A 24,587-nucleotide genomic window follows, 5' to 3' on the forward strand; every position below is an offset into this window, starting at 1 on the left:
TTTTTTCCCACCTCTTTCCCCTTTCTCTTTGTAGTTGGACTTTTGAGGTAGGAACTTGCTTGTCTCCCAGCTGACTTGAAAACCCTGACTTTCCTTTCTCAGTCTACAAACTGCTGAAATTACAAGTCTATAATATTTTGGTGATCTGAAACTATCATTTAAAAGGGGCACATACACAAAACAACAACAATAATAACAACAGTGCAGCAACACAGTGGCACACTCACATTAATTAGTATCTATAATCAGAAACTTGTATTTTAACTCTGATGAAGATATTGATTTTTTTTTAAGATTAATGCTTAGTCATTGAAGCCTAGAAAACTGCAATTGCCAATTTGTGAAAATTTTAATCAGGTCTTCCTGTGTTTTGCTTGCTATTTTGAATTCTAACCCTTCCCCTTTTTTTCTTTCAAGGAAGTTTACAGATTCTATATCACCTAAGCAAAGGAGAAAGTCACATGTTTACTGTCAGCACAGAGAATCTTGCCAACAGAAGAGTGCACCATGTGAAAATGAACAGAGATGGGACAGAACTTTCCATTCAGGTATTTCACTTCTCACCTTTCTGTATGGCCAACATGCCATGGTTTCCTTAACAAACATGTCTGAGCTCAATAAAGCCATACAGTGGAATATAGATTCACCCGACTCTGGCCTAGCACTTAGTCATGTTCCTCTTTCCCACTGGCATCACCAAAGAGCTAGAAATACAAATTCTAGAATTCCCTCAGTAGAGCTATTCCATCAGAAATTACTGCAGAAGAGGAAGCACTGGACATCCTAGTTGTGCTCAATTTTAGTCAGCTCTAAGCCAAATGAGTAACTACAATTATGCATGCAAAGAGGAAAGAATATACAGAAGATTCTAGTAGGGACTGTAGTAGCAATGGACATAGTGTACAGGTGGGCACAGAGGAGAGCACAGGTGATATAGAAGCCCTTGGGTGGGTACAGGTTTCTTCTACACATCATTACTCATTATTACTTCTTTTCTAGTACAAAGTGGGTCTTGTGGACAAGGAAGTATTATCTGGGTAGAAAAACTAAGGAGAGTTTTATAGGGTTTATGTGTGCACATAAAATAGTGTGGTAGGCTTCTCTGAAATATTCGTAATGCTGTGTAAAGGTCAAACAGCAGATCAGGACAGATCTTAATAAAGTCCAGCCAAAGTCTACACTATGACTGTATGATCATAAATGAGAATGTTAATCCGCTTAGCAATTACTGTTTTGCTAAGATAACTTTAATTCATTGATCCATTATTTTCCAAATTTGTTGTGACCATAATGATGGACCATTTATATTTTTCTGTCTTCTTTCACAAATAAGACAAGTAAAGTATATAGAGAAAGACAGAGAGAGAGAGAGAGAGAGAGAGAGAGAGAGAGAGAGAGAGCTCTACAAAGAGAGCTATAAGATGTATTTCCTGCTGTGTTTATAAGAAGAAGAGAGAAGGAATATGTTTTGGTGGTATAGGGAATGGGGTGCCTCCACTGGCTAATGCTGAGACATCCCTTCTTCCTGAGGGACCAGACACACAATGGTATAGTGTAGAATAGAGTTTATTCAGGGGATGGAAATGGGGAGTTGATAGGGTAGTAGAGTCAGAGAATGGCAGAGAGAAAGAATGAGCAGACAAATAGAAGCTTGCTATTAGCCCATGGAGAGAGAGGGGGAAGGGTTGAGGGAGCAGAGTGGGAGCAAGAAGGCAAGAGCAAGAGAGAGCAGCAGGGGCAAGCAACCACTTTTATAGTGAGTCAGGAACACCTGGATGTTGCCAGGTAACTGTGGGATAGAGCTTAGATAACTTACTAACATTCCCTTTCTCTATGTAATATTCATATATTAATTCATTTTCAACAACAAGCAAGCTCTTGGTATTTGCAAGTGCTGAATAAAGCAGAATATTCTAGAACAGAGAACTTAAGTTTATATCAAGTTGTCTGGTTGGCTCAGAAACATAGCATGTTTGTTTTTTCTGACCATCCTACCCTACCCCAAACCAATATGTATGTATGTATGTATGTATGTATGTATGTATGTATGTATGTATGTATGTATGTGTGTGTGTTCTATTTCATCTAACAAACATTGTTTAATGCAAGCAAGCAAGCAAACAAACAAACAACAGCAAAAAACGAGTTCCTGATATAATCCTAACCTCCATTCATCTTACATGGAACATTTCAGAAATGCTGTACACCTATCAGAAAAATGGACAGGTGCTTATCAATGCACTCAGCCGCTAAGTAAGATCCCCAGCACTCCTGCATTCCCCCTTTCCTGCTAATGTGGCAGCTAACGGTGCCTTTTGAAGGACAGGCAGACTGGCTACTTGGAAAGGGAGGTAGGGATCTTGAGTAAGGAAACATGACTATGCTCAGGTGTTTATGTACTAATGGGCGGCTTAGCTAAATCATGCAATTTTGTGACTCCTCTTTCTCTGTCACTAGGCTGATCTGATTCATAGCATTGTAAGGAGAAACAAATTCAGAAGTATGCATTTGTGTCCTGTACATACATTGTTTAGTAACTAGAAAAAAATATATAGTGTGATGAAAAAACAATGAAATAGCATTAAATCATACACTATGGGTATAAGTTTGTGCTAAGGTTATATGATGAATTATAAGGTCAGGAGAATTTTAAAGAGATGTAGGGTGCAGCTAAAGATGGCACCGACATCCGGTGGTCGTTGGTGCTAAACACCTGCAATGCGCATGTGTTGCAATTTCTCCGACAGTTATCAGACTGGAGTGATATTCATGCTAATAAGGTATTTCATACTCTACCAATCCCCAGAGGACAAGTTTATAGCCACAGTCTGTCTTGTATTTAAGGCGAGTGCCTTTGTTCCCTGGTGTCCCCCGTATCAGGAATGAGGTGTTCCTGTAATAAAGGCTGTTGAGAAGAACACAATGGAGTAGTGTCTTCCTTGCTGGTCGAGGTGGGCACTACAAAGAGAGTCACTCACTGGGTTTATGTAGCACACAATTTGTGGAAGGAGGAACTAGATGAAATGGTTAGGTATTCATCCTGACCCATTTGATTTTCCCCAAGTAGAGCAGGCTTGCTCACCCTATCATATGACTGTCTCTCTTCTTTTCTAGCCTCTGCACTATAAAATGATGAGGATATTATCACTCAGATGTTCAACATGGAGATTGGAGGACAGGAAAGGGGGGAGAGAAGAGGGCTTAGGTGATGAAGGATTTCCCTTGAAATCATGAGGATCCAAGTATAAAATCCCTTATCCTAATCTAGGAAGGATGACAAGCACACACTTGTAATCCCACATGGTAAGAGGAGAGATAGAGAAAAACTATTTCCTAGGAGCCTGATGGCCAGGTTACCTAACCTATTTAGTGAAATTCTAGGCAAAAGAGAGGCAGTGTTAGAGAAAAAGTGCATACTCTTCCCCATATAACACATTAGAAGAATCTACTGGATTGGATTACACTGAGAAAGATGGAAATAAATTGGTTGTACAGCCCAGGAAGTAGAAGATGGGGGAAGGGATCAAACCAGAATAAGAAGTACCTGAAGCCACTATTGATTGCTAAAGGGGCACCCTAGAAATCAAGGCCTAGAGAATCCGTCAGTTATGTATGTACAGTCTTCCAGTGCAGCTTGATCAGCCAGCTGTCAGGAGCAGCAATATTTTCATCCATTCTTAAAGTATATATCAAACTGTGTTTCATGATTAGGAAGTCTTACAGTCCACTTAGAAGAGGAGTTCAGGGATATGGAGGAATAGAAAGTGGCCTCTATAACAACAAGAGGTGAGAAAGAAGGGAGAATGGGAAGCACAGCTGGATGTCATCTAAAATGGCAAAGCGAGTACCAAATAGCTTTCTCTGCTTACTTGTTTCAGTGAAGAATTCTGTAAAAATTCTCAGTGGGGAGATAAATACATGACAATAGCCATGTAGGGTTTCTAAGGAAACCTTATAAGACCCTGAAAGACCTGATTTTACAATGACTAAAGAAAAGATACTTTTTGTGCACTGTGGGACAACTGCTGTGACATTTCAAACCTCTCTTGAGAGTGAATTCTAGAGAGAAGACTGCCCTGTGTGAGACTGTAAGCACTTTACAGATAGGATTGCGTTACCCTTTCTTAAAACCTGGGCTATGGCTCTGTTTTGTTTTCTTATAGATGGACCAGCAACTCTTCAGTTATAACTTCCCCCTGGAAGCTGAGTTCTTGACAGTGAGGTCACTCATCTTAGGCAAAGTTACAGGTCTGTTTTTCTCTTCAATATATTTCATAGATGTTGTTAAACTTGATGAATTTGTTCCCCCTGTTGGTGTGTTCAGTAATTCATGCTCTCATCTGTAGTCTTGATACAGGTTTTGTAATGGGATATACTAAGACACATGTGGCAATGATGCAGAATGCCATTCACATCAGCTTTATTAATTGGTTAATTGGTGCTTGTTTGTGGTACTATTTTGTTCTTTATTTGTTAATAATCTAGAGGAAAAGATAATCAAGTAGTAAAGAAAATACCATTTCATTTAAAATTTAAAATTATCAACTTTTTAAAATTGTCAATATTTTACTTGCAATTCCTTAGTTTTAACCTAACAGAATGAAGTACGTGGCTAAGCTGCAGAACGAGGATTCAAAGTTCACATTAGAAGAGCAGATACGTCTCTTGTATTTATACAGGTTGTGTGAATTTTCAGATTCTGTTAGAGAATATTTATTGCTTATGCAACACTTAACTTTTTATACTTTCCTGAAAAATTTCATATCTTAAATGGTACCTGATCTTTTAGAATGCATCTTAGAGCTTAAATATATTTTGGTTACAGCTAATGTAGAAAAACAAGCCTTTGCTTTGGTTAATAATTCTGTCTTAAACTTTTCTCAAACTTGCCTATCAATTTTTTTTTCCTTTTTCAAATCTCATGTAAGAACTTATGTAGAACACACGTTGAGTTTCATTTTAAACATTTCTCATGTGTATTTGTGTATAATGTGTGGTGTGTGTATATATTCACATGTATGCCTATAGACAAGTATGAGTCATGGGATCCTTTTGAATGTCAACAACTTCAGGCACTGCTTTTGTACTATGCTTTGTACATGAGTGGAGAGGATTCTGATTTAGGAGCTTCTAATGATTCTGTGTTCTCTTCTCATCATGCTTTAGTAGCTCTGGGATTACAAACACCTATACTACTAAGTTTGGATTTATTTGGGTTCTGGGGATACAAAATGAGCTATTTCTATGGCTCCAGTTCTTTATTATCTGTATCAACTGGGTGTACAAATTGGCAAGTGCAGGTATTTTTCAGATTTTGAAATTATTTGTACATTTGAATTCCTGGCTGACCCTTATTTCCCTCTGATTCATCTTTTTTTCTTTTTTCTTTTTAATGAAAACACTGGCAATTTGGGGTATCTTAAGAAATAATGGACCCAACACAAGAAATCACTGTCCTATGTATATTTTGCAGCCCTGAATTCGGAGTCTTGACATCTCCTTTTAGAATGACTTCTCAGAAAGTCTGAGAGTCTTTGTAGGGCATGTAGGGTGTTCCTGGTTACCTCCTAATCCTTGACAAAGGTCTAGAAGCTGCTTTACCTCAAATACAAAATTTAGATTTACAAGACAGATGATCTGTTCTCTGAAATATTGTTACAGAGAATGTCTTAAAAGTGTACAAGCTTAGATAGGACAATAAATGATCTACTGTTTCTCCACTCTTCTAGATCCTTAAAGAATATAGAATCTCCAGAATATAATGTGAATGTAAAATAAGTTTTGAAATGTCAGTTTCCCAAGTGAGAGACTGAAGAATTGAACACAAATGACTTAAAGATGGGATTATTTTATGCATGAGTGTAATTGTGGCTACATAGACTGAATTGGGTAGTGTTCCTTCTGTTTCTATCTTGCGGAATAGTTTGCAGAGTACAGATATTAAGTATTCTATGAAGGTCTCATAGTTTTCTGCACTATACCCATCTGGTCTTGGACATTTTTTGTTTGGGAGACTATTAATGATGGTGTAGGACCTGATCAGCCCTACTTCTGGAAGGCCCCATTCACGAAAACATGGAGACACAGAACAATGTAATCAATGCAATCAAGCAAGAGGTTTAATGATCCAGTGCACTGGAGTGGCCCTATAATCAGGACAAAGGCGACCCTGAAGAACAAAAGCACACACTTTTTATACTTTTTCAGGGTATAGACTTTAGGTTATAGCATGAGTTAGTTATTTCTCATTGTTGGGGTTTATTACCTTTTGAATTCAATGGTGGCCACCTATTGTCCTTTGAATTCATTGGAGGTGCTTTGTGGGGAAATATCTTTGGCATTCAGAGGGGCTGATGAAAGATCCCCCCGTTCCTGAGGTTAGCTCATTCATACGAATGGGGGACTGCTAAGGGCAGTTAGCTCATTTACTGGAACAGAGTGTTATCTTAAATTCTTTGGACAGTGAGTTAAAGTTCCAGCCTCTTGGTGTTTGTCTAAAGCAGCCTTTGTCTTTAAGTTTGACTGTTACAATAGTTTCTATTTCTTTAGGGATTATAGGACTGTTTATATGGTTTATCTGATTCTGATTTAATTTTGGTACCTGGTATTTGTCTAGAAAATTGTCCATTTCATCCAGATTTTCCAGTTTTATGGAGTATAGGCTTTTGTAGTAGGAATTGATGATTTTTTTAATTTCCTTGGTTTCTTTTGTTAAGTCTCCCTTTTCATTTCTGAATTTGTTTTATGATGAAATTTTCTATTAATATATGTTACATCCATTTGGTTCATAACTTCTGTTAGTTTCACTGGGACTGTTTAGTGTCTACTTCACTGATCTCTCCATTGATGAGAATGGGGTATTGATGTCTCCCAATATTATTCTGTGAGGTGCAATGTGTGTGTGTTTTTTGTGTTAGTTGAAAGATTACTTTTTAAACTTTTTCTAGGGTGTAATTTCCCTCTTTGTGTGGGATTTTGTGTTGCCTATCTGTTATCTTTGTAGGGCTGGATTTGTGGAAAGATCTGTAAATTTGGTTTTGTCATAGAATATCTTGTTTTGTCCATCTGTGGTAATTGTGAGTTTTACTGGATATAGTAGCCTTGGCTGGCATTTGTATTCTCTTGGGGTCTGTGTGACATCTACCAAGGATCTTCTAGCTTTCTGTTATAATTCTGATAGGTCTGCCTTAATATGTTACTCGATCTTTACCCCCTGTACTGCTTTTAATATTCTTTCTTGGTTACGTGCATTTGGTGATTTGACTATTAATATTACGTCAGGAGGAATTTCTTTTCTGGCCTAATCTATTTGGCGTTCTGTAGGCTTCTTCTGTGTTTATGGACATCACTTTCTTTAGGTTAGGGAAGTTTTCTTCTATAGTTTTGTTGAAGATATTTACTGGTCCTGTAAGTTGGAAATTTTTGCTATCTTTTATACCTATTATCCTTAGATTTGATCTTCTCATTGTGTGCTGGATTTCCTGGATGTTTTGGTTTAGGAGCTTTCAGCATTTTGCTTTTTATTTAACTGTTGTGTTAATATTTTTTATGGTATCTTCTGCCCCTGAGATTCTCTCTTCTATCTGTTGTATTCTGGTGGTGATGCTGGCCTGTTCTCTTGTCTAGGTTTTCTATTTCCAGGGTTGTCTCCATTTGTGCTTTCTTTATTGTTTCCATTTACATTTTTAAATCCTGGGTGGTTTTATTCAATTTCTTCACCTGCTCAGTTATGTTTTACTATAATTTTTTAAGGGAATTTTGTTTTTCCTCTTTAAGGGCTTCTACCTGTTTCCCTATGCTACCCTGTATTTGTTTAAGGAATTTTTTATGTCCTTCTTAAACTCCTCTAATATCATCATGAGATGTGATTTCAAATCGCAATCTTATTTTTTGGGTGTTTCAGTATATCCAGGACTTGCTGTAGTGCAAGAACTGGGTTCTGATGATGCCAAGTGGTTTTTGTTGCTTAGTTTCTTGCGCTTGCCTCTCACCACCTGATTATCTCTGGTATTAGCTGGTCTTGTTTTCTCTGACAATGGCTTGACTCTCCTGTAAGCCTGTGTATCAGCACCTGTGAGAGGCCAGCTTTCTTCTAGTGGTATTTGTGTATACCAGAGCTGTGGCACTGTGGCAGCTTTGGTTGTAGATGTAAACCAAAAGTATCCTGCCCCAGACTGCTCTTGGTTTCTGGGTCCTGAGGGTTCCAGGCAGGTCCTTCTAAGCAGAAGTGGTTGTCTCACCTGTGCTCTAATGTGAGTCAGCAGTCTCAGGAGATCAGTTCTCTCCTGGCAGGATATGAGTACAGATAGCTGTGGTCACAGAAAGACACAACAAAGAATGAGAACTTATGACCAATTCCCCTTATGAATATCAATGCAAAAATGCTCATAAAATTCTCACAAACTGAATCCCAGGACACATCTTCCAGCATTATCAATTAAGTTTCATCCCAGAGATTCAGGGATGATTCAATATCTGGAAATCTGTCAATGTACTACACTATAAAAACAAACATAAAGAAAAAAAACACATGATTATCTCATTAGATGCTGAGAAATCATATGACAGAATTCAACAAGTTTTCATGGTAATAGTCTTAGGAAGATCAGGAATTCAAGGCCCATACCTAAACATAGTAAAACCAGTAGCCAACACCAAACTAAATGAACAGAACTTGAAGCAATCCCACTAAAATCAGGGACTAGACAAAGCTGCCCACTCTCAACCTACCTAGTCAATATAGTACTAGAATTCTTATCCAGAGCAATTAGAAAACAGAAAGAGGTCTAAGGGATACAAATCAGAAAGGAAGATGTCAAAATATTACTATTTGCAGATGATATTGATAGTATACACAAGTGACACCAAAAGTTGTACCAGAGAATTACTAAGCCTGATAAACAACTTCAACAATGTGGCTGACTATAGAATTCACTCAAACAAATCAGTAGCCTTCCTCAACTCAAAGGATAAACAGACTGAGAAAGAAATTAAGGAAATGACACCCTTCACAATACCCACAAATAACATAAAATACCTTGATGTGACTCTAACTAAGCAAGTGAAAGATCTATATGACAAGAACTTCAGTCTCTGCAGAAAAAAAAAATGAGGACGATCTCAGAAGATGGAAATATCTCCCATGCTCATGGATTGGCAGGATTAATATAGTAAAAGTGGCCATTTTTTGAAAAGCAATCTTTAGATTCAGTGCAATCCCCATCAAAATTCTAGCTAAGTTCTTTATAGAGTTAGAAAAAAGAATTTGCAAGTTCATTTGGAATAACGAAAAATCCAGGATAGCAAAAACTATCTCCAAACATAAAAGAACTTCTGGGGATTCACCATCCCTGACCTCAAGCTGTATTACAGAGTAAGAGTGATAAAACTGTATTATACTGGAACAGAAACAGGCAGGTAGATCAATGGAATAGAATTAAAGCCTGAGAAACGATGCCCTACACTTAGAGTCACTTGATTTTTGACATAGAATCTAAAACCATCCATTGGAAAAAAGATAGTACTTTCAACAAGTAGTGCTCGTTCTACTGGAGGTCATCATGTAGAGGAATGCCAAGCGATACGTTCTTATCTCCTTGTACAAAGGTCAGGTCTAAGTGGATTAAGGACCTTCACAGAAAATCTGATACATTGAAAAAGATAAAAGAGAAAATGGGGAAGATCTTTGAGTGCATAGTCACAGGGGAAGATTTCTTGAACAGAATACCAATGACTTATGCTCTAAGATCAAGAATGGACATATGGGACCTCATAATGTGGCAAAGCTTCGGTAAGGAAAAAGACACTGTCATTACTACAAAATGACAATGAACATATTGTGAAAAGATCTTTACTATTCCTACATCTTATAGAGAGATAATATCCAGTGCATATCAGGAACTCAAGAAGTTAGACTGCAGAGAATCAAATAACCCTATTTAAAAAAAAATGTGGTACAGAGCTAAACAAAGAATTCTCAACTGAGGAATGTCAAATGTCTGAGAAGTACCTAAACAATTGTTTGACATCATTAATCACCAGGAAAATGCAAATTAAAACAATTCAGAGATTCCTCCCTTCAACAATCAGAATTGCTAAGACAAAAAACTCAGGTGACAACAGATGCTGGTAAGCCTGTGGAGAAAGAAGAACACTCCTCCATTGTTCGTAGGATTGCAAGCTCCAACAACCACTCTGGAAATCAGTCTGGAGTTTCCTCAGGAAATTGGGCACAGTACTACCTGAGGACCTAGCTATACCACTCCTGGGCTTATACACAAAAGATGCCCTAACATATAACAAGGACATATGCTCGACTGAGTTCAAAGCAGCCTTATTTATAATAGCCAGAAGCTGGAAAGAACCCAGATTTCCTTCACAGTGAAATGCCTACAAAAAATGTGGTGCATTTACACAATTTAGTAGTGCTCAGCTATTAAAAACAATGACTTTATTAAATTCTTAGGTAAATGGATGGAACTAGAAAACATCCTCCTGTGTGAACTAAGCAGAAAGGAACACATATGGTATTCACTCACTAATTAGTGGATATTATTTCAGTAGCTTGGAATTACCAAGAAAAAATTCACAGAATATAGTACATTCAAGAGCAAGGAAGACCAAAGTGTGTATGCTTCAGTCCTTCTTAGAAGCGGGAACAAAACTACTCAAGGGAAGAAATATGTAAACAAGTATGGAATTCTGTGTTCCTCTGAAATTCTGTACCAATTTGAAATGAATCTGCCTTACATGGGATACACAGGGGAATGATTATATAAGCACATGAAAGAGATAGTTTATTTTATGCTGTGAAGAACAATAGTCTTCCTCATGCTTTGGTAAGATATGAATAAATTGCCCAGGAGGTCATTAGACAGTAGAATTTTGACTGCACTGTAACTTAGTTCAAATGAGTAGAGAATGTTCTTTGGCCAGAACATGGGGCTGTGTAGAGGCAGCCCCGACACTACTTCTAATTTCCTTTAATACACATTTTTTCTTCCTTTTAAAGTCAGCAATCTTTTCTTTTCTTTTTCTTTTTTTAGTTTTTCAGAAATTCTTCATTTTCAGACAGCATAGAACTTAAATACTGTTAATAAATTATAATATCTTTTGCTGGCACATTGAAAGTAACCATAGTCAGTGTCTGTTTCTGAAGATGTCAATGAGTGTGTGAGTGTGTGTGTGTGTGTGTCTGCCCTGTATATATGTATATCTATATCTGGATTCTCTCTCTCTCTCTCTCTCTCTCTCTCTCTCTCTCTCTCTCTCTCTCTCTCTCTCTTTCGGTAGTTACAAGAAGTACTCTTGAATCTTCTGATTCTTAGCCCATCTGTTACTATTTACTCCTCTACTCTAAATGTAAGCTTTAGATTTCTTTCTAGGGAACTATCGGACAGTTCATTTCCTCAGCTAGTCGGTATTGTGAGGAGCATCTCCTTCAGAGCTGTTGACATCATAATGCTACTTCGTATCACTGACCTCTGCACACCAAGGACAGAGAGCATCTGTGATCTTAGCAGTACTTGTCATCTTAGAGCTGCTCTACACAATGTTCCAACAGACACCACTAAAACTAGACCATTATGGATTCATGGTTCTTTTTTCTTCAGGTTTTAACCATTATCCTTACAAGTAAATGCTGTTACATACAAATTCCTGATTGTGTGATCTTCTAGCTCTGTAGCAATATGAGGTCCAGGTCGACCTCATATTCACTTTGTAGCTGACAATAACCTTCACCTTTGCATCTTCTTACCTCTACCTCCTGAGTGCTAGAATCAGACTTGTGTAGCCATGTCCAGTTAATTCTGGCAATGAGTATCTCTTAAGAGTGATAGGCAAGCTCTCTACCAACTGAGCCCCTAATAAATATTAAGTTATGAAGTATTAAAAAATGAAAATATATGTGAGGTTTGGGTTTGAAAAAAAAAGATGGGATTATTTTTCACCCTACCCACTATGTAGTAACAATACTCATAATAATAGATATTATATTTCTGAATCTGTTTATTCAAGTTGACTAATGTGGCCCTGGTGAGGTTTTAATTCCTGTTCTTTGTATTTTAGACATTTGTACGTACAAAATGTGAGTGTCTCCTCTCTAAACCAAATCTATCTCTCTATCTCTATCTATCTATCTATCTATCTATCTATCTATCTATCTATCTATCTATCTATCATCTATCTATCTATCTTTCTTTCTTTCTTTCTATCTTTCTATCATCTATCATCTATCTATCTCATATACATTCCTGTAATTACCCCCCCCCAATCCCAGTTCTTCCTCTCACAGTTCCTCATCCTATTTCTTATTCCCCTTGCCTCCAATAGGGTGCTTCCTCCAACATTCTTGGCATTTTCCTTCCCTGGGAACTCAAATCTCAAGAGGATTAAATGCATCTTCACCCATTGAGGCCAGATTAGGTAGTCTTCTGCTATATATGTGTCTGGGGCCTCTGACCAGCCCATGAATGATTCCTGGTTGGTGGCTCAGTCTCTGGGAGCTCCAAGGTGTCTGTGTTAATTGAGACTGCTAGTCTTCCTATGAGATTGCCCTCCCCTTCAGCTTTTTCAATCCTCTCACTTATTCAACCATAGGGATTTCAGGCTTCCACTTATCTACTGGTAGACCCCTTCACAGGACAGCCATGCCAGGTTCCCCTCTGTAACCACATCATTGCATCAGTAATAGTGTTAGGACTTGGTGTTCCCAATGAGATCGATTCCAAGTTGGTCAGGTTACTGGACCATCTTTCCTTCAGTCTCCTCTCCATTTTTGTCCCTACAGTTGTTTTAGATAGGTAAAATTATGTGTCAGGAATTTTGACTGTAGGTTAGTAGCCCTATCCCTTTACTTGAGGCCCTGTTTAATCTACTGGAGGTGTATTCTTTGAGTTTCTTCCCTTCATTGATGGACCTTTTGGCTAAAGGCACCCACAGTGAATCCTAAGAGTCTCTCACCTCCTGGGTCTCTGGTACTTTCTAGATGGTCCCCTCATCTCCCTCACCCTGGGGGCTGCATATTTCCTTTAATTCTCCTGGCCTTCTGAGTTTCTCTCCTGTTTTCCCCACATACTAATCTTGTCCCCCTTCTCCCTTTCCTCCCTCTCCCCCCAAGTCCATTCCTCCCTCTGTCTGCCGTCATCGTATTCTTCCCCCTTCTAAGTGGGATAAACATTCTGGAGTCTTTCTGCTTGTTATACTTCTTATGGTCTCTGAGTTCTATACTATGTTTCTGTATTTTTGGTTAATATCCACTTATCAGTGAGTAACACCATGCATGTTCTTTTGGGTCTGGGTCACCTCACTCAGGATAATATTTCCTAGTTATATCAATTTGCCTCTAAAATTAATGAGGTTATCATTTTAATAGCTTAGTTTGTCTTACACCAAGATAATTTTTACTATTTGTGGCTATTGTGTTTGGTGTTGTTCACTTAAATTTTTTCTTAGCCTGTTTATAATTTGTGTAAAGGAAGGCTACTGAATTATTTGAGTTAATTTTATATCCCAACACTTTGCTGCTGTTATTTTTCAGCTGTAGGAGTCCTCTGGTAGAATTTTGAGGGTTGCTAATATTTACTATCATATCACCTGAAAATAGTGAAACTTTGATCTGTTTATATGTGTGTGCTATGAATTCCTGATCTCTATAAGATTTTTAACATGAAGGGTTATTTTTTTTTATATTTTTGAAGGGTTTTTCAGCATCTAATCAAAAGTTGATCATGTGTCTTTTCCCTTGAGTTTCTTCCTATCATGTATTGTGTTGATGGATCTAAGTATATTTAAACATTCTTACATTCCTGGAATGACTGTGCTAAATGATGGTGTTGATGTGTTCTTGGATTTGCTTTGTGAGAATAGTATTGAGTATTTTGGCAGCGAGATTTGCTTGAAGTTCTCTTTGTTGGGACATTATATAATTTAGGTATAAGAGTAACTTTGATCACTGCATCCAAATCCCATGGGATAGAAAGCTGAAGCCCCAGAAGTGAGGTGGATTGACAAATGCCCATCATGTCAACACCTGGGATGGTGTGCTAAAGAACTCTCTTTCAGTCTACTCTGAAGTGTCTACTGAGACCTTGTTGCAAATAAACCAACAAATGAATAAACAGACCCACAAGAAGAATGTGCTAATCATTTGAAAGAATTAAAAGAATACATTTTAGATGTTCTTATCAGCAGGGAAAGATTGGAGTATGAGATATGAATATATATTAATTGTATGTCTAATCAAATAGACATGTGGACACCAGAGAAGGATTTCTTCACTTCATTCCCATGAGACAGTCTTTCACTCAAGCAAAGGCTTGACATTTATGCTGCTCTGACTGGCCCAGGAAAAAAGGCATGTATTTTGGAAAATGACATTCAGATATTTTGGTGGTAATTTTTCACAACCATGCTTCATGCTTGTGAAAAGACATTTTACCTCTTTTAACTTGCCTTTGATTTTGCTTCTCCAGATCAGAACATCTAAACAGTACTTTCTGCTAGTTGCTTCTGAGTCTAGTTCAATGACAATCTAACCACTGAAATAAATAGATTGCAAAATATATCATATCATTAATACAGAGCACAGTGAATTGTGAAATATTTATGTTTGTCTTAGTTTTATGATTTTTTTGCACAGTTAATGTAAAATTATTTCACAATAGCTCCTGTTATCTCCTGGGATCTTGTAGGATCTCATGTTATCTTGTGTCTTCCTGTAGGCACCGCCCGTATCTGTACATATAAACATACATATTCACTGAATTAAAATTAAATATAAAAAAGTTTATATAAATATAACAAACTTTACAGTATTGTACAGTGGCTACTTAATGAATGATATGAAAATTTGTATCCTGTTACTTCTTAGAAGTAATTATTCTTTACTACTTACAAGTTTATAATATGCCAACAGATGAAAATCTTTTAAATTGTCCCTTGTGGTTTTCATTTTGTTTGCTTGCTTTGGTTTTGGTTTACCATTTCATTTTTTATACGAATAAGATAAATATTTATGTGTCCTGAAGGTATTTATTTAATTTACTAATTATTTATTTAATTTTTGACTTACTGCTATGGGTATGTGTGCCTGTATGTGTATGTATGTGCCTGTGCATACATGCATGTCTGTGTGAGCATGCACTTGGTTCTCTTTTCTCACTGTGGGGTTTGTAGATAAAACTCAGATGTCCATACAAGATAAGCATTTTAAATCCACTGAACTCTATCATTAACTTCTCTAAGTCTACAAAACAATTCTTCCTGTTGTTATTCCTTTTCAGAAACCTTTTCTTTTTTATAGTCTTAATAGGTGTGTAGAATAAACACTTACCAGGAAAAAACACACACAACCTCCCTTCAAAGAAACACTGTCACTTGATAGCATTTCACCCAGTTTTTCTATATGCCTATTTTTGTATAAAGAGAGTTGATTTGTAACAACCTCTATAGTGGTAACCCCTTGAATCAGTTAAGTCTTTTTTCCAGTGAGCTGTGAGAATGGGAATTAGCATGCTTGACTTAGCCCATGAACGTTTAGTTCTCTGAACTCTCATTTACCACTGCTTTGAAATCTTCCAATACGTATATGTCAGTATAGTGACACATCCTGTCCCTCGACCTTTGCTTCTTTTTCATTTCTGAGATATAATTCTGCCCTTTATTCATTACCAATGAATGACTAACTCCACCCTCCATTCCCTGTCAATCAATGGCTACATATCTGACTTTGCATCATTTTTGTGGCTGAGCCCTCTTTCTTTTCAATTGTTTTGATGAAACCATTATAACCACAAAAATCATTAAGTGTAAAATCAGGATGTAACAAAAAAATAAAATGTTAAAGGGAAATGCAAGCACATTGTTTTTCATGAAGAAAGACAAAGAGACTAAAACATGAAGTGAAAACTATAGGAGCTAGACATGGTCGTTACCCCAAAGGATCCATAATCTGGCAATACCAACTTCTTGATTATAAGCCTAAGAGTGATGACAAACTTACAACATATATAAATGAGAGATAATGTATTTGTAATATAACTGATTTAAACTTGCAGCAATATGTTATACTGGCTGCATGAAATTATATGAATTATTATCTTTGTATGTAAGAAAATAGAAATGACAGCCTGATGGATAGTGGAGGAAAAAATGAGATATGGGGGCAAAAAGTAATGATGCTGGAAAAGTGGCTATATGACGAAGAGCATTTACTGCTTTTCCAGAGAAACTTAGTTTGATTCCCAGTAGCTGCAAAGGTAATTCTTTCTTCATGAAATTTGTTACCATCTTTTGTCCTCTACAGGCACTCAAACACAAATACATGGTACATTCACATGCATAAGCACCCCCCTCCACACACACCATGACACATACACAGGAGAGAGAGAGAGAGAGAGAGAGAGAAGACAGAGAGACAGAGAGACAGAGAGACAGAGAGACAGAGAGACAGACAGAGACAGAGACAGTGACAGAATGAGACAGAGTGAGACAGAAAGAGACAGAGAGACAGATACAGAGACAGAGAGAATGGAATAAAAAGAAACTTTTTAAGAATTAGAGGAGGAGATCACAAATAACAAAAAGCTATTAATTTCTTATATTCTACCACATAGTCTTTACATTTTTCCTTAATGCTTCTAACATAATATATGCTTAGATTTCAAGGAAAGCAGTAGCTGAACATTTGTTAATCAAAATAAATTTATAATGTATGCTGGTAGGTAAGAAAATCACTGCACCACTTCTACAATCTAAGAGGCTTTTTATAATAAAATAATAGTTGTTCCATCTAGTAATCTGGATACAATTATACAAAAATATGGTTCCTTGTATCCTGCAGTTTATGTAATTGCACCCCAGCAGTTTGTTCAAATGACCTCCTGACAAATGGGACTTCATAAAAGTATAAAGCTTCTGTAAGCAAAGGACACTGTCATTAGGAGAAAAGGGAAACCAACAGATTAGGAAAAAGTCTTTATCAATCCTACATCCAATAGAGGGCTAATATCCAATATATACAAAGAACACAAGAAGTTAGATACTAGAGAATCAAATAACCCTATTAAAAATGGGAAACAGTGCTAAACAAAGAATTCACAGTTGAGGAATATCAAATGGCTGAGAGGTACCTAATGAAATACTCAACACTCTTAGTCATGACGGAAATTCAAATCAAAATCACCCTGAGATTCCAACTCACACCAGTCAGAATGGCAAAGATAAAAAACTCAGGGGACAAGAGATGCTGGAGAGGATGTGGAGAAAGAGGAACACTCCTCCATTGTGGATGAGATTGCAAGCTGGTACAACCACTTCAGAACTCCTCAGAAAATTGGACATTAAAATACCTGAGGACCCAGCTATACCTCTCTTGGGCATATACACAAATGATGCTCCAACTCATAGTACATACTCCACTATGTTCATAGCAGCCTTATTTATAAGAGCCAGAAGCTGGAAAGGACCCAGATATTCTTCAACAGAGGAATAGATACAGAAAAGGTGGTACATTTACACAGTAGAGTACTAATCAGCTATCAAAAACAATGACTACATGAAATTCATAGGCAAGTGGATTGAACTAGAAAATATCATACTGAGTGAAATAACACAATCATGAAAAGCACACATGTTATGCACTCACTGGTAAGTAGATAATAGCCCAAAAGCTTGGATTACCCAAGTTACAATCCACATACCACATGAAACTCAGGAAGAAGAACGAGCAAATTGTGGATGCTTCAGTCCGTGTTAAAAGGGGGAACAAAAATATTTATAGGAGGGGATACAGAGACAAAGTTTGTAGCAGAGACTGAAGGAATGGCCATCCAGAGCCTGCCCCACCTGGGGATCCACCCCATATACATACAGGAACCAATGAAAATAATATTGCTGATGCCAAGGAGTACATGCTGACAATAACCAGATAGAGCTGTCTCCTGAGGAGTTCTGCCAGAGAATGATACAGAGGTAAATGCTCACCATCAACCATTGAACTAAAAATGGGGTCCCCAATGGAAGAGTTAGGGAAAGGACTGATGAAACTGAAGGGGTTTAAAACCCCATAAGAACAACAATACCAACGAATCAGAGCTCCCAGGGACTAAACCACTATCCAAAGAGTACACATGTACAGATCTATGGCTCCAGTTACATATGTAGCAGAGGAAGGCCTTGTTGGGCACAGTGGGAGGAGAAGCCCCTGTTCCTACCAAGGTTGGACCCCCTCCAGTGTAGTGGAATGTCAGGGCAGGGAATCAGGAAGGGGTGGCTGGGTGGGTTGGGGACACCCTCATAGAAGAAGGGGAAGGGAAAATAGGTTTTGTGGATGGGAAACCAGGAAAGGGGATAATATTTGAAATGTAAATTAAAAAATCCAATAAAAAAGAAAGGAATTAGAAGTGTTGAAGATTATGAGACATGTTATCTTGCTATGAAGTCAAAATAATGGCATCTCCCTGACTTATAAAGACTCAGCAAGACTCTAGGCATTGGAATATGTTCAGAGGCAAAAATCTATTTTTTCTGTATGTGTCCAACCAGTACAAAGCAGAGAAGTAATATAAGTAGAAATAATTACTCAGTCTACTCAGCTGCCTGAAGATGACAAGCATGATACATGTCTGTGAGACACACTTGCATTTCTAACTCCACTTTTTGTTATTATTTTTCCATGTTAAAATTTTGAATTAAATGTTGTAATGGATATTGTGCTTTCTTAAACTTCCTGCATCATCAATCATAATGAGAATGAAAATAATCCTTTCAAATATCTAGTTTGAATAGAATATTATAGAACTACATTATTTATCCTACAGTTAATAAAATACATGAATGAAAAATTTTAAGCTTGAAACATTTTTGTTTCAATGTAGAGATAATCATAGGCCTTTTTTATGGGAAAACTTTGAATGATGTATTGATGCCTGTGGTAAAGGTGTATTTGTGAATAAGAGTAAGAAGGTTATATAAGAAGATTCCTCATTGAAAGAATAACAAGGGGGGTTCAGCCATTTAAGTTAATAGCTAAGGAAAAGACAAAGATTATTTTGAAAAACTAAGGCCTATGGGTTTTTTGTTTTTGTTTTTTTCTTTTTCTTTTATTGTAGAGACTCTTGGGTTGGATCCACGAGTTGCTAGAGCAAACTCCTTGGGTTTCATTGGATGCCTTTCATCAGTTCAATACAATCACATAGCGCCATTGAAAGCAGCCCTCCGGCATGCGAGCATCGCACCTGCGACTGTCCAAGGGAGCTTGAGAGAATTCAGCTGTGGCTCCATGGTGGACTCTGATGTGAATGCAGTGACCACTGTGTATTCTTCATCAGGTACTTCCTAAAATATGCTTTCTTGAGTTTCCATCACTAACAATACTTCTGCTATTTTATTTTGCTAAAGGGTTTTCCTATAGCATCCAGTTCTTTGTCTTGTATAAGTATAGGTAATTATGAACTGTAACTGGCTTCTGATGGGTCATATCTATTTTAACAAAACTCTGTCAGAAGCAATTAGGAAAGAAAGAAAAAAGAAAAAAAAAGAAAGAAGAAAAATGTTTATTTTGCTTTAGAGTTCAGTTTTCCACTCCATCATAGATGTTTGAGTTTGAAGCAACTTGTCACATGATACTCATAATCAGGATGTAGAGAATAATATATACATGACAATATTCAAATCATTCTTCATTTATAAAGTTTAGGAAATCATCGAGGAATGGTGCCAGTAAAAGTTAGCAGGTCTTTTTACCTGAGTTAAAAAATCAAGATAATGTAACAAACATTTCTGGAGACCTGTCTCCTGGATGATTCTAGATTTTGTCAAATTGACTATTAACAATAACCATCCCAAAAAACAATGGTGAATAGAAATAAACAGTAGAATTCTATGAGTACCAGAATATCAATAACTTAAATTAATAATAAATTTTAAGCCTAAAATGTAACAATACATTGATATGTTCATTTCTATGATTGAAAATTAAAAATTAGCATTTTAATAGTAAAATTAACCATACATATGTTAAACATAACTCTAGTTTTGGGCAATGAGTAATTATAATTAATGTGTAGTTCCAGGTGGTAGATATCAGGTATGTATTCATAATATGTATGTCTACTTGTGTATTACTGTTGTTTAAGTTGAAACTAATATGAAAATTTAAGTATAATGGGGGCATGAAAAAATCAGAATGTAGACCTACATAATACCAAATTCAATATTAGGCTATAGCCTTTTGGAGGAAATATTAACAAAGTTATAGATATATAAAGCATAGAATGTGATACGTTGTATGTGTTATACAATGATTATTTTACTTTTATAGTATTTGATACTCTTTATTTTGAAATAATCTAAGTATTATGTTTACTTACATTTACAAATATAAAATATTTTAATAAAAAGTGAAAATAATGCAACTTAAATATACTGGTTTAGAATTTTCAAAATTATAATATATACATGCATACATATATGTATATATATGTATATTTAATTGGATATTATATGTATTTATATATCAAATATTATCACCTTTCCCAGTTTCCGCGCTGGAAATCCCCTAATCAACCCTACCTCTCCCTGCTTCTATGAGGGTGGTCCCCCACCCACTTACAAACACTCACTACATTTCACTACACTGCCAAGGTTGGACACCCAGTGTAGGGGATTGTTGGGTGGGTGGGTGGGGTTAATGGAGGGAGGATGGGGAGGGGAACAGCCATATAGAAGAGAAGAGGGAGGGTATAGGGGGCTGATGGACAAGAATTGGGGAAAGAGAATAACACTTGAAATGTAAATAAGGAATACACAATTTAAAAAATAGTATAGAAAAAAATTTAAAAAAAAAGAATGTATCGATTTGCATTCTTCTACATTCTGACCTCCAATTGAACCAGCACCAATTGTTGAAAATGCTGTCTTTTTTTGACTGGATGGTTTTCGATCCTTTGTCAAAAATCAAGTGACCATAGGTGTGTGGGTTCATTTCTGGGTCTTCAGTTTTATTCCACTCTTCTATCTGCACATGTCTGTACCAATACCATACAGTATTTATCACTATTGCTCTGTAATACTGCTTGAAGTCAGGGATGTTGATTCCCTCAGAAGTCAATTTATTGTTGAGGATAGTATTAGCTGTCCTGGGTTTTTTGTTGTTCCAGATGAATTTGCAAATTGTTCTTTCTAACTCCATGAAGAATTGGATTGGAATTTTGATGGGGATTACAATGAATCCGTAGATGCTTTTAGTAAAATTGCCATTTTTACTGTATTTATCCTGCCAATTCATGAGCATGGGAGATTTTTCCATCTTCTGAGATCTTCAATTTCATTCTTCAGAGGCTTGAAGTTCTTATTGTACAGATCTTTTACTTGCTTGATTAAAATCACACCTGGGTATTTCCTATTATTTGGGACTATTATGAAGGGCATTGTTTCCCTAATTTCTTTCTCAGCTTCTTTCTCTTTTGTGTAGAGGAAGGCTACTGATTTATTTGAGTTAATTTTTTCCCCAGCAACTTTGCTGAAGTTGTTTTTCAGCATTAGTAGTTCTCTGGTGCAACTTTTGGGATCACTTAAATATACTATCATATCATCTGTAAATAGTGATATTTTGACTTCTTCTTTTCCAATCTGTATCCCCTTGATCTCCTTTTGTTGTCTGATTGCTCTGGCTAGAACTTCAAGAACTATATTTAATAAGTAGGGAGAGAGTGGGCAGCCTTGCCTAGTCCCAGATTTTAGTGGTATTGCTTCAAGTTTCTCTCCATTTAGTTTAATGTTAGCGACTGGTGTGCTGTATATGGCTTCTACTATGTTCAGGTATGGGCCTTGAATTCCTATTGTTTCCAAGACTTTTTTCATGAAGGGGTGTTGAATTTTGTCAACTGCTTTCTCAGCATTTAATGAAATGATCATGTGGTTTTGATCTTTCAGTTTATTTATATAATGGATCACATTGATGGTTTTCCATATATTAAACCATCCCTGCATGCCTGGGATGAAGCCTACTTGGTCATGATGTATGATCGTTTTGATGTGGCCTTGGATTCAGTTTGCAAGAATTTTATTGAGTATTTTTGCATCAATATTCATAAGAGAAATTGATCTGAAGCTCTCTTTGTTGGGTCTTTGTGGTTATGTATAAGAGTAATTGTGGCTTCATAGAAGGAATTCAGTAGCGCTCCATCTGTTTCAATTTTGTGGAATAGTTTGGATAGTATTGGCATGAGGTCTTCTATGAAAGTCTGATAGAATTCTGCACTGAACCCATCTGGACCTGGGTTCTTTTTGATTGGGAGAGCTTTAATGACTACTCCTATTTCCTTAGGAGTTATGGGGTTGTTTAAATGGTTTATCTGTTCCTGATTTAACTTTGATACCTGGTATTTGTCTAGAAAATTGTCCATTTCCTTCAGAGTGTCCAGTTTTGTTAAATATAGACTTTTGTAGTCGGTGCTGATGATATTTTGAATTTTCTCTGATTCTGATGTTATGTCTTCCTTTTCATTTCTGATTTTGTTAATTTGGATACCCTCTTTGTGACGTCTGGGTAGTCTGACTAAGGGTTTATCTATCTTGTTGATTTTCTCAAAGAACCAGCTAATGTTTCTGTTGATTCTTTGTATAATCCTTTTTCTTTCTACTTGGTTGATTTCAGCCCTGAGTTTGACTGATGTAGGTTTCATTACTATTATTATTATTATTATTATTATTATTATTATTATTATTATTATGTTTAGAAGTGCTTTGCTAATATTTTTGGGGTCATTTAAGTGTATTCTTATATCATCTGAAAATAGTGGTATTCTGACTTCTTCCTTTCCAATTTGCATCCCGTTGACCTAATTTTGTTGTCTGATTGCTCTGGTTATGACTTCGAGTACTATATGAATAAGTAGGGAAAGAGTGGGTAGCCATGTGCAGTCCAAGTTTAGTGGGATTGTTTAAGTTTCTTTAAATTTAGTTTAATGCTGGCTACTGCTTTACTGTATATTGCTTTTACTATATTAAGTATGGGCCTTAAATTTTTGACCTTTTCAATACATTCATCATGAAGGGGTGTTGAAGGTTTTCAAAAAGTTTCTCAGCATTTAATAAGATTATTTTAATTAATTAGTTTGATGGGGATAAGGAGAGGGCTAAATAGCTAAAATGTTTGATGTATAATCATGAGAACCAGAGTTAAAATTTCCAGCACCCACATTAAAAGCAAGCTATGGCATTGAACACTTGTAGCCCAGTGCTGAGCAAAAACAAGATATACTTGGGTCAGCCAACCAAGCTTTCTAAATTAAGAACTCCAGATTTAGTCAGAGATTAACTCTCAAAAAGTACCATGAAAAATTATTTAAGAAAATCTCACAAATAAATATCAGGCCTTAACGCTGACCTTCATGAGATAACATACCTGCCTAAACACTTGAATATTCATACATAAACATAGGTAAAACTTCATAAGTAAACAAATAAGTAAAAGATGCATATTTTACACATAAGGCATTATTTTATCTATTTACTCTATGAGATTATATAGCTGATGAAAATATTTAATTATTAAAACATATTTATTCATTTTATGACTTTGTTTTTTTCATGATTAAGTTCATTTTCTTTAATTAACGAAGCCCAAGTTATAGTCAAGTATGATTATGTTGTGCTATCAGGTTTTGTTTTTGTCTTTCTTCTTTAGATCTTGATTATTAATGAAGTTAACCAATTATTTTTTTATGAGATACTTAATATACTTGATATGAAATGTGTTTCATTCACATACTTTTAAAATGAAGGGATCACATCATTGTGCCTGAGTAACATTCCAGTGTGTGTTGGTATGTGCATGCAAATGTATATGTATGTGTGTTTTTATGTGTATGGTTGTTTGTGTGGATATACATATGTATATATATATATATATATACATACACATATATATGTAAATATATGTGAGTATATGAGTATATGTGTATATGTGTAGAAACTCATTCTTTTTTTTTTTTTTTTTTTGCTGACCCATTGATACTTAAGTGGATTCTTGGCTATTGTGATTAATACTAAAATGGTCATGGCATTAAAGTCATCACAGTCCCTGATTTCAAATTATATTTGACAAGCAAAGTAACAAGAATTATATAACTCTGTTACAGAAATAGATATAGAGATAAAGGCAATGGATTAGAGATCACATTGTACTCCATTTTTGACAGAGAAATTGTAGCTAGGTTATTAGAGGGTTAGATAGATAGTAGGCACATAAATCATAGATGGTAGGTAGAGGATGGATGGATAGACAAATGTGGGAGGATAAATTAAAGCTATGATCTGATTTTAAATTGTTGCTAAATAGAGATAAGTAGTGAAGAAGAAATGCCCCTGTAATATATCTCACTTTGACAAAAGTTATTTTATAGATCATGATTATCATGATTACCAAACATACTATAAAACCTGTCACTGTTTGAGATCTGATATGTTTTTTTGTGGCATTTGTGAACACTAGAGAATAAGAATTAATAAAGTAAATTGATACTTATTAACCTATTAATATCAAAACATGCAAGAAATGAATAAATCTAGGTTAAAGTCAG

At 36.2% G+C, this 24,587-nt stretch overlaps 1 protein-coding gene across 4 annotated transcripts in view; it reads left to right on the plus strand.

Annotated features, from left to right (window-relative positions):
• Positions 1-24,587, plus strand: part of Cntnap5b (contactin associated protein family member 5B) — a 903,457-nt gene that overhangs the window by 865,999 nt on the left and 12,871 nt on the right. For all 4 annotated transcript variants that reach the window (XM_063272213.1, XM_063272212.1, XM_017598777.3 and 1 more), the window contains 3 exons: positions 418-548; positions 4,164-4,248; positions 19,113-19,331. In XM_063272213.1, coding sequence (XP_063128283.1) covers positions 418-548; positions 4,164-4,248; positions 19,113-19,331 — 435 coding nt within the window. The remainder of the gene's footprint in view (positions 1-417; positions 549-4,163; positions 4,249-19,112; positions 19,332-24,587) is intronic.

The sequence above is a fragment of the Rattus norvegicus genome, chromosome 13, assembly GCF_036323735.1.
Source record: "Rattus norvegicus strain BN/NHsdMcwi chromosome 13, GRCr8, whole genome shotgun sequence".
NCBI classification, from domain to species: Eukaryota; Metazoa; Chordata; class Mammalia; order Rodentia; family Muridae; genus Rattus; species Rattus norvegicus.